At 40.7% G+C, this 11,570-nt stretch overlaps 1 protein-coding gene across 1 annotated transcript in view; it reads left to right on the top strand.

Moving 5' to 3' along the window:
• Positions 1 to 11,570, top strand: part of LOC119500448 (polycystic kidney disease protein 1-like 2) — a 47,926-nt gene that overhangs the window by 19,350 nt on the left and 17,006 nt on the right. Inside the window, exons 15-29 of the mRNA XM_037790163.1 lie at positions 453 to 595; positions 712 to 897; positions 2,483 to 2,620; positions 2,836 to 2,982; positions 3,319 to 3,443; positions 4,661 to 4,781; positions 6,219 to 6,350; positions 6,687 to 6,800; positions 7,119 to 7,233; positions 7,834 to 8,024; positions 8,108 to 8,338; positions 8,443 to 8,544; positions 10,048 to 10,226; positions 10,464 to 10,610; positions 10,749 to 10,948. Coding sequence (XP_037646091.1) covers positions 453 to 595; positions 712 to 897; positions 2,483 to 2,620; positions 2,836 to 2,982; positions 3,319 to 3,443; positions 4,661 to 4,781; positions 6,219 to 6,350; positions 6,687 to 6,800; positions 7,119 to 7,233; positions 7,834 to 8,024; positions 8,108 to 8,338; positions 8,443 to 8,544; positions 10,048 to 10,226; positions 10,464 to 10,610; positions 10,749 to 10,948 — 2,271 coding nt within the window. The remainder of the gene's footprint in view (positions 1 to 452; positions 596 to 711; positions 898 to 2,482; positions 2,621 to 2,835; positions 2,983 to 3,318; positions 3,444 to 4,660; positions 4,782 to 6,218; positions 6,351 to 6,686; positions 6,801 to 7,118; positions 7,234 to 7,833; positions 8,025 to 8,107; positions 8,339 to 8,442; positions 8,545 to 10,047; positions 10,227 to 10,463; positions 10,611 to 10,748; positions 10,949 to 11,570) is intronic.

Genomic DNA, 11,570 nt, shown 5'->3' with positions numbered 1-11,570 from the left:
GGAGGAAGGATGCCGAGTTTGCTGCTGTCAGGTGGGACAATGAAACTGACGAAAAATTCATTGCGTTGTACTTACTAACTCTCTGTGCCACCCAGGAGCGCATTCACAACCGTTTTTTCTTTCTTTTCTTTTTCATTCCGAACACAAGACCGCCAGCATCACACACAACGCTTCTGTCGCCATGATTGACAGTTGCTTCAACTGCCTCCCCGATTAACGTCTGAACTCGGGCATGATCATGGAATACGACGTGCCGTGATTGGTCGTGATCATACTTGTAGTCTTGCCAGTCACCCGACCAAGACACTGCGAGAGTTTATGGCGCTATGATCGTTAGATCTGACATGGTGACCATCGTCAAAGACAAAAATATCCTGTAGTCTGATCCCAGCATTAGAATAGCCCAGAAATCGATTAATATATAACCTATTTTCTTGTTTGAAAATTGTCAGGTAAGCATCTGCGTTGCAGTCATAACACTGAGGTGAAGTCCGTCTTCCTTCCTCTTGGAGACAGCAGTTCCAACTACAACCTGGTTATCAGAGCAACTGCGAAAAATAGCAGTTTTGTAGCTAGAACCACTATAACAGCAAAGGTTTGTCAAAAAATATGCTGATTAAAAGATGGGGGTACTAACAGAAAAATACCTATATGGAAATGCTCAAATCTTCCTGTACGCAGCAGTAAAGAACATGGCTTTTTCTTCCTCAGGTGTTGGATTCCACAGCGGCCGGCAGCTCTTCAGTAAAAGATCTTAAGGCAACAGTGGAGAATGCTGTGGTTCGGCTAAAGGAACAAGGCCTATTGTCGGGAGAAACTGTGGGACAAATCTTCAATTCTGTGTCCAACAAACTGAACGGTCAATCTGATGAATCGAAAAAAGCCGATAGGCAAAAGGTAAATGCACTCTCAGACTGCGGATAAACGTTGGTGAAGATTGTTATACTGCATCCTAACAAGTAGGTGGCACAGATCGATCCAAGACGGGTTCACTGATTTGCACCGGTGTACTGGAAATTCTAACTTGTTTCTGATCATTTGTGTGCAGTCGTGTATCGATTTCTCACCAAATCAGCCACTAAGTTACCAACCAATAATGTCCTGAAACCTGAATAAGGTGTTTACATGTCACAATATCCTGGTTTCTATCAGAGTACTCCAGGGAGCATATCCAGGTTTCTCAAAAACCAGGATAGATAGTTTACATGCACACATAACCAGGATACTCCAAACACCTGATCATAACCAGGATACTAATGTTGTTAAAACACAAACAACAGCTCTTTCTAACCACAGTAAGGTAGACCACGAGCTACAACCTCATTTTAATCAACACATAACACATAACATTGGTCTCTATGCGCAGCCGTCGGTGAGACGAGTGGTCAGAGACTGTCTACAAAGGCAACGCCGAAAAGAGAAAAATATTCAATAAATTCAGTATTATGCAGTGTAGTACCACCAAAATTACTTCACACATCAATGATCTCTTCATGATTGTACTACAACATTTAATTTGGAAAATATGATTTTGCAATGATTCTTTTGAATTTCTAATGGAAAGATATTCAATAACGTCAGTATTATGCAGTGTAGTACCATCAAAATCACTTCACACATCAATGGTCTCTTCCTGATTGTACTTATTAAACTAATTGAGACATTTTGATGGCACTACACTTTATAAAAGTGAAGTTATTGAATATTTTTCCCATTACAAACTCACCAAGATTATGCAAAAGCATATTTTTCCAAACTAAGTGTTGTAGTACAACTATGAGGAGATCATTTTATAAAATACTGAAGTTATTGAATATTATTTCTCTTTTCGACGTTGCCTTTGTAGATGATCCCTGACCAGTCGTCTCACCGCCGGCTGCGCAGAGAGACCAATGTTATGTGTTATATGTTGATTAAAATGAGGTTGTAGCTCGTTGTCTACCTTACTATGGTTAGAAAGAGCCGTTGTTTGTGTTTTAACAACGTTTTTGTTATGAGTTATTGATCCAGGAAGTTTGAATCTGTCAATTTCTTTTCAAAATTTACCGAAGTACATCATCTAGGGAGACTCTGAACATCAGCAATGCGTGGACTGTCAGGAATGATTGTAAGAAGTGCTCTATGAGGTAACTCGAGGAAATGAGATACCTAACTTGTGGGAACGAGTTACAAACTCGAGGGAACGAGATAATAAAATTTTTCTCCTAGGGGTCTAGGGGGGCTCAGTAGGTTTGCTACCACCTCGAACAATACCATCCCTTAAGGTTCCTATGCAATGGAAACATTGTTCTCTACTCCAGCAAATAGGATGAACCTTAACTACAACTTGGCAACGGGAGATATTTATTCTTGCACTCGTTACCGCAGTCTTGGAAATGGAGGAGTGAGTGGAGGGGTACTCAGTTGGTTGCAATCTACCGCCACACCACTAGATATCACCAAATCTTACACACTATACCTTTAATGCTTTTGTGTCTTGAAGCTTCGTGAGAAGATGGTGGACCTAATGATTGACACAGTAAAAGAAGTTCCCACCAACACGCCAGAAGAAGTTCAGGTGATAGCCAGAGGACTTGCTGCCATCGTCCAGAAAGGCACTGAGCTCAGCTCCTCTGCTCAGGTACTGTCCAGTGAACCCCACGCTGAGTTTAAAAAAAAAAAAAGACATTATAAGATGCCATTGGAAGGACAAGGGTGCCTTAGTTCAGCCTTGTAATTTGTATGTGTATTTGAGGCAGGATATTAGAGGGTGAGATAACAAAAAGAGATGGTTACTTCTGGCATAATTCTCCCAAAAATGTGTCTGTGATTGCGAGAATTCATTCCCACCTCCAGGAAGAGGCTTCGGTATTGTTTGCAAACCTCAGCTCATCTCTCCTCCACATGGATGTGAACAAAAGTGAAGAAAACATCAATGAAATACACGCCGCAGCCGACACCATTGTGGAAGGAGCAAGCAATATCCTGCACTATTCTTCCAATGTGAGTATTTACCTTAAGGCCTGTGCTAATGGATTTACTTCTCTAACCCTTCAAGAGTTACCATATGTATAAAAAAAAGGGAACTGGAGTGCACTGATTAATTTGTAGCCTCCAATAGTGCAAACAGGCCATATCCCTGCAAAATGTTTGTCTATTACAAACCGCTTGGGCTAAACTTTTGTCAGTAAAGATGAGTTCAGGGACCAGGAGCACGGCCAGTCCTCACTCATCCTGGGATATCCATCTTGTCTGAATGGCAGTCTAAATTTGCAGACGACTGAGCAAAATGAAACAACCTGTCTCTCGTCATAAATGCTTTGTGTTATCCTTTTGCAGAAAAACATCTCTGAGGCCCTTCTCCTTGCTCTGAGCAATATACAGAGTGCACTATTAGCATTTAAAGATACTAACGATGGGCCAACTATCATCCAACAAGCTCATATTGGTGTGTTTGTTAACAGGTAAGTTCCTCTTCAGCCACAACCTGTAGATAGACTATCAATTGTTCAAAATGTCTAACTTGGCTCTGTCTGATGGTTAGCAAAATCCTGCCAGCACCTCTAAAGCACCAATTAACACTTTATACCTTAAAACAAGTGTTTATATGCTGGACTATTTATTGGTCTGGGGCAGTGATGGTACGTGTCCACAGGGGCTTTTTTTAAGCGCGAGGGGACGCTATGCTTCCCAACATTGGACACTTGTTGGGCTGTCACTAGAAATAAGGTACTAGGCTCCTGATTGGACGAATGCTTTCTCTCCATGGGCTGCTGCTCCCAGCTTTCAAACCGGAAACATTATGGAGGCTCGTTTGGAAACTTTCTTCTTTTATTTCACGAAAATAGTTCACCAAAATGTGTTTCAGAGAAAATTTGAGGCGAGAAATAATCCACGCAGTTGCTGAATCTGTCTTTATTTTGGATTGACAATGTTGATTTTGAAAGATTCTCGAGAGTTTCAAGAGGCGGCGAGCCGCATCGGACGTCCGTGATATACATAAAGTAGACTAGCCCTCAACTTTATGCAAATAAGGAGCAGGCGTTGTGACGCTCAGTTTCTCGAATCGCGCCGCCACGCTACCAGAATGCATTGCACGGCTGCTTACATAGACAATGAATGGGAAGCGTGGAAAGGGTGGAGGCTGTGGACACGTACCATAACTTCCTGGAATCTCTTCGTCACGCCCCTTGGCGTCACGCCCCTATAGTTACCCTTGGCGTCAGCTTAGAATTAGGCAACAAAACCACTATAGTTAGGTTTACGAAAGAAATACCTGGTTGGGCTTAAAACTACTACGTTTGTATAGTGAAAATGACACATAATGTTGTGTACACACACAATGAAAGTGTTTGTTGGACTCATCCAACTTCCCTCCCACCCACCCAGTGTGTGTCTTTTCGCTCTTAAAACTACGTCACCACACTCCCGGCCCACTTTCTTGGAGCATTTGCTGTTGCCATGGATGGGTATACAGTATATTATAGTAAATGGAATGCTTGGTGCGTTTCATACTGGCGCTAAAGGGTGCTTTGTGCAGCGGTACCGAACGCCGACAGCCACGACAAAGCCTTGGCATAAGCCTAAGCAAACTAAAATTGAAAACAAAAATTACAACTGACTAATAACCAACAAACTAACCAACTAACTTATATAAGTCTCTTTATGTCTCTTCCCTCAGAGTGAAACCGGGAAGTTTGCACACAGAGGTAATACGTATTCCCAACAGTTCCAGCCCCACATTTTCTCTCCCAACACTTCTCTCCAATACATTACCTTCAGATGAACCAGTGGATGTACGAGTAAGTGTTGGGGATTGAGATTCTCTGAATGTGTATGTTTGTGTTTAAAACCAATTCCCAGTTTATGTATGTGATCGTAATGTGCGTCGGGTAAGGCAGAGGGTTAGAAAAGATGGTTAGTTTGCATGCAAGATCCTTTTGTCTAAATGGCATAACTTAACACATCCAATATGGCAAAGCCAGTTACCCAAATCCTTGACTACAACAATATCACAACAGTAAACTCAATGAATAACATTAAACCAAATCAATACATGTATATTCACAGAAGTTGAACAGTCTTGCTTAGCCATGTGCAACTACTAATGCTAAGGTAGGCCCAGTACGTTACCAATCCATTGAAGAAAAGGTTGCAATTCCATGTGTTGAAGTTGTGGTTCCAAGTCAAAGATGCAGTCTTTGCTGTGTTGAGATCCAATTGTGCAGTTCGGAGGGAAACTGGTCCAGTCCTGTTTCTGCAGCTTGGTAGCTTGGTGCTAGCTTCATTGCTCTTGTTGCTTGAAGTTAGCTGGTCAAAAGGCAAGCCTTCGCGCCATCTGCCTTAGAAGGAAGTTCCTTGTGTTTCTATGTCTGTTTGCTAACAAACCATAGATCAGAGCAGCTTAGGTGAGGAGAGCAGCAGCTCCCCTGCCTTCTGCAGCAGGGCAAAAAGAGAAAGAGAGCCAAAGGGAAATAGAAAGAACAAAGGAGAGTCCTTTGGGTTTGTCCTTGGGATAGACTTCACAAGTAGGTGGGAATGAGTCATCATGCTACATTAGCCAATGGTTACTGAGTCCATGGGTCAAGGATCATGTGACTGTGTTCATGTGGTCTCTACCACCATCTTGATGGTGGGTCCCAATATAAGTAATTAGTATATTTATTTGTCATGTGCTTGTAGTCAAGTCATGTCAATTTTATTTATACAGCCCAATATCACAAATCACAAATTTGCCTCAAGGGTTCATAATTGGTTCATGATTTTGCTTATCTGTATTTTTCGTTTTTATAAACATTCAACATTATTACTGATGTATTTTCTTGTCAATGCAGACCTGCAGATATGAGAAATATGTTATTCACTCCCTGCTCAGTTAGTATCAGTTCAGCTCCCCTGCAGAGCTGCAACCCCACACACTAAACTCCAACCCCACATTTTGATGCCTTTGTTCATCATCTTTGATGTGCACACATTCGATTTCAACACAGGCAGAGAAAGTAAAACACCAGGTAATTTTGCTGTTGCTCTTGCTTTGCTCCATGTACAATGAAGCAGCTCAAAAGTGACTTGAATGGCAAGATGGTGGTCTTCTCGACTGATGACTTGAATCATCGACTTGTGTGTGCAGGTTCCAGTGTTTTTCAGAGAATGGTGTGCATGATAGACCCTGTGTTTTTCTCTATTTCCCAAAGTGTCTGACCTGCTAATCGGCTTCTGCTCTTTAAATGTATTTACAGATGCTTAGTGTAGACAAAAACCCATTTTCATGGAATGAGAGAGGGAACATCAGTGGCCAAATAAGTGGTCTATCCCTCACAGGAAAGGATGGCTCCAGTATCCCGGTGGAGAATTTGAGTGAGGATATTAAGGTCAGTGCAGCATCTAAGAACTGTGCTCTCCTGTTGAAAGCATGTTTACTGTGGGGACAAATCTATTCCTTCTTTTAAGAAATACTTGATCAGAATATACTTTAAGCATCAAAAGTAAAACTATTCATTATGCAAGATGGCCAATTTCAGGATGGAGGAAAAAAAAATACAATATTGAAATGATGACCCTAGAAAGCACACTCTGTTTATTATAATACATGCTTGTTAAAACATTTTATTAGATTACAAACTGCAGATGGCAAGGAGAAACATTTTACATTTGTTTGCAAATATGCTATTTGGATCTATTTTCTGACATTTTTGGCTGGTCCGAAGATTCTGTTGCCAAGGCCTGTTGGAGAGCAGGTTAACACCTCTGTTTTGGACCTGGGGAACTACAGCACAACGGTCATAGACATTCCTTCAGCCGACACCACGCTGGTGTTAAAGGTAAGATGTTTTAATCTTCAATTTGGAGATGTGTAATCAGCACTTTAAATTTGACACTTTTCTAATTTCACATCAGCTTTGGTCTACTTTGACAGTATGGACAGTTGTATCAAATGTATTTCTAGCAGTCCAAGCACAGCCACTACAATTGCTATCATAAACTATTCAACTGTTAATGATTATATTTAGGCTATAAGTTTATCTTCATGTTTTTTTCTTTAATCTTGATCTTGAGCTATTCTACTGCATTCAAATTATAATCGCTGTCTTTGATTTATTGAGAATTTTGCAGCAACTGTGTCGAAATATCTTTCAAAGATGGTGCCTACGGATGATCCCTTACCCTTCAAACTGTTCCTTGGTTATATGGACTACCCCACTGAAACAAATAATGTAGCAATGACAGAGATGCCTCACCAGGGAAAAACACAAGGTAATAAATTGAGTTGTTCCGATGCCAGTATCGGAAATGCTACTGCCCGAAATTCGTGATCGGATATCGGCGAGTACACCAGCCTATGCATCGATCCGATACCATAATTTATTAATCCAGAAAAAAAGTCCACGTTTAACCAGAAATCAATTATTTGTCGCCACTCCAAAACAGTAGCCTTCACTGTGCTGTCACGATGGATGTATCATGGCTGCCACTGGCAACTACTGTTATAGAGCAGCGAAGAAGAACTGATTGCAGGTAGTTTGTCATGTGACGATAGCAAACAACAATATCGGGGTGCTAGTGGAGAGTGTAACGGTAACGTTAGTCTGAGCGAGGAAAATGCAGTAGTGTAATAATAATAACTATATATTTTTTTTCATCACGCTGGTATCGGATCGGTACTCGGTATCGGCCAATACTGTAAGTTCAGGTATCGGAATCGGTATCAGGAGAAGGAAAAAATTGTATTTGGAACATCTCTAGTAATAAATAGCTTTGCTTAGTGGTGGAGACAGTATGTTTTTAACTCTAATGCCTTCTAAATTTCATTTTGATAGACTACATTATTTGAGTACTTGTGTGTTTGTCTTATAGAAGAGAGATACACTTGGCTACTTGACCCTAAGGATTTAAAGGGAAACACTGGAGTGCACTATCTTGTAGTGAGGCCCATTGTAGGTCCGGGTATAAAATCCATCAATGTCAGTTTATCAATCACCCCCATCACTGCTGCATGTAAATTTTGGGATGAATCAAAATTGGAGTGGAGGACTTATGGATGCAGGGTAAGTACTGTAATTTAATCTGCCTGTCATGTGTAACATGTTTCCAAAAACTTTAATGACAGTAAATGTTGTTGTCTTCAAAGGTAGGTGTTAATACCACACATTTAGTCACCCAGTGCCTCTGCAACCACCTCACCTTCTTTGGGAGCTCTTTCTTTGTCACTCCCAACCTTGTTGACCCGTCGCGCACCGCTGAGCTGTTTGCATCTTTTGGTGAGAACCCTGTGGTTGTCTGCTTCGTGGTGTCACTCTTTGGGGCCTATCTCTTGGTCGTTGTATGGGCACGACGAAAAGACGTTCAAGACACGGCCAAGGTATGGTATATATCTCCAGCAACAGAGTACAATTCCAAAATGCAATCCCACTTGCAAAATTTTTCTTAAAAGAAACATATGTTATGTTGTTGGCTGATTGGCAGGTGAAGGTGACCGTGCTTGAGGACAACGACCCCATGGACGAGTACCGCTACCTGTTGAGTGTCAGCACTGGGCACCGGAGAGGAGCCTCCACTTCCTCTCAGGTAAATATGTTAATTAGTTCATAGCAAATAGTTAGACGATTAGATTTTGAAGAAAATGCTCTTCTCTTTGAGGGAGCCTGCAAAGAATCTGCACAGCAACAAGGATTCTGCTAAAATAGGTTAACTCTTCCCTATTTGACGTCTGAACTGCAGAACGGTACCAAACACCTATATGATATAAACCACTGAATAAAACCTGATCAATTGAATTAAAATTAATATAAATTACGCCATAAACTCCCTCAATTATATCTTTTTAGGACATGGCAGGGGAACAAATTGGAGATCAGCGATTTTGGATTTATTTTTGGTGCAACCAACTACACAGCAACCCTTCGGCATAGCGTTATTACTGTTACTAGTTTATTTAAAGAAGAAGTTTGGAGACATGTTTCAACCTCTTCTCCTTACGTTGTTCCGGTTTACAATGGACACGGGATTGTTTTCCCCCAAAAGGGGGCGTGGTCATACAAGCCTACTCTGGATGATGCATTTCCGGTCTGATGTATAGGTTTCCACCATCATGTGACACAGGCTAGCTCAGGGCTGTTTTGGCACAAACATTACTTAGAAAACGTTTGGAAGTGATGCAGCCACTCATGTTTTATTTATATAATTTTATTACTGATATTTTTTAAAAGGAATCGATACCTATTGAAGGGCAGATTATAATATTAATTTGTCTGTGCACCACACACACACACACACACACACACACACACACACACACACACTCCTGAACTTTGCTGATGACATTTCATGCCACTTCATGAAATAATTATTCCTATTTTTTTTTTCCCATTCTGCCATTTCTAATTTAATTGCATTAAATAGCCAAATGATTGTGTCATAATATTTGTAGTGAGGGTCTTGCTGATTGCAGCCCTAGCCCCCACCCCACCCCATTACCCTATGTAAATACATGTAAGTTAAAGGTCCCATATTGTAAAAAATAAGATTTTCATATATTTTATATTATAAAGTAGGTTTTAGTGCTATATAAATGCTGTGAAAGTATCAAAATGCTTAATATACAGAGAAATACACAAAACTCGTTTTCAGAAATTGTGCATTTGAAACAAGCCGTTAGGATTTCTGTCTATTTGTGATGTCACAAATCCACAATATTTAGACCATTTCACAGTTTTAAATGTAAACATTCTAAATGTGTCCCAGTTTTTTTTTCATTTCCTGTTGCAGTGTATGCAAATGACATCAGCTGACAGGAAATAAACATGGACCCAAACTGATGATTAGCAACGCAATTCCGTTGCAGTGCACTAAAACGGAGCGTTTCAGACAGAGGGTAATACAGGTATATTCAGACAGACAGTATGAGGAAAATACAGGGTTTTTTTAACATTACAGCATTTAAACATGTTCTATTAGAAACACAAAATACAAGTATGAACCTGAAAATGAGCATGATGTGGGACCTTTATGTGGTTGTATTTCTGTTTGGGACTTTTCACTTTTAAAATACAGAGTACTGAACTGTTTTAGGTGGCAATCACTCTGCTGGGTGCAGAAGGAAACAGTGAACCACATCACCTGACGGATTCAAAGAAATGTGTGTTTGAGAGAGGTGCGGTGGATGTGTTCCTGTTAACTACACCTTTCTCCCTGGGAGACCTGCAGGGCATCAGACTGTGGCACAACAACTCAGGGAGCCATCCTGCCTGGTAGGCAAATACAGAAATGTTGTTCAAAAAATTTAAAAAAGCATCCTCAAAATGTATGTATAAGCCATGGAATTTCTTCCTATCCTGACCTTGCAGATGATTACTTTCTCTTCTCCTCATGTCATTTTCTTTGATGTCTGTTTTGCAAGTCATTTTAGTGTACTTTCTCAAGGTGGACATTTCTGTAGTTTAAAAGTTGTTACAGCCTTTACATTTTCAATAGTTTCCTTTTTTCAGGTATGTAGGCAATGTCATGGTGCAGGATTTACAGACAGAGCAAAAATGGCATTTTCTGTGCAACTCCTGGCTGGCCATAGACATTGGTGATTGTTCTCTCGATAAAGTTGTTCCTGTTTCGACAGAGATGGATTTGAAGAGGTTCAGGTAAGGTTAAAGCATTGAGGTACTGGGCAGCAATATTATACACTCAGACACATTATTGAAGTCTAGAGGCTGAATGTGAAAAGGTTAAAGTGGTTTTATATTTCACATTGTCATCACTTCCTGCTGTTATTTTTCCAGTAACTTGTTCTTTATGAAGACTACAAGGGATTTCAGTGACGGACACCTCTGGTACTCAGTGATCAGTCGACCCCCGAGCAGCACCTTCACTTGTGTTCAGAGAGTTTCCTGCTGTTTTACCCTGCTGCTCTGTACCATGCTGACCAGCATCATGTTTTATGGCATCCCAACAGATCCCTCTGAGCAGACCATGGACCTAGGTAGCCTACAACACATTTTCGTATCAGTTCAATTTATTGTTAAAAAAACAAACAAAAACATGTATTTGTCTGCTTTATGACCTTTAAAGTTGACGCTTGTTTGCTTTATTCATAGACTGTATATAAAGATGGACGCCATGACAGCTCCCCAAAAGTGAAGCCAAAACATCACGATCGCCCCCCTGGTGGCTGGCTGCAGTATAGGTCATAAATCCCGCCCCCTCCATGTAAGCGGATGGGACATGGTGGCAAACTAAAAATTCAGAATAAAGTACACGTCAAATCAATTTTTTCCAAAGATGGTTCCTGTCATTTTAGGTAGTTCTCATCACGCTGATGTATGTTCAAGTGTTCCTTTTTCTAACAAGTGACAAGCAAACCGCCCCATGAACGACTCTTTTGGTTCTGTATTTTTATAATAGCCTCGCCCTAGCTATGCAGTTCAGAGAATATTACAGATCCCCGGCCAAACTGACAGAAGGTTGGGACTCAGAGAAAAAAATCACAATTATAAATCTGTCTGCTACTTCAGCACCACGGACAGCGCTATGGATTTATCAATATACAGCACAGTTAGGCTACTGATATTTTTAGTCGGGGCCATAGATTCTAACTTGCACAA

The sequence above is a fragment of the Sebastes umbrosus genome, chromosome 13, assembly GCF_015220745.1.
Source record: "Sebastes umbrosus isolate fSebUmb1 chromosome 13, fSebUmb1.pri, whole genome shotgun sequence".
Lineage (NCBI taxonomy): Eukaryota > Metazoa > Chordata > Actinopteri > Perciformes > Sebastidae > Sebastes > Sebastes umbrosus.
This window is presented reverse-complemented; position numbering and strand designations above follow the sequence as displayed.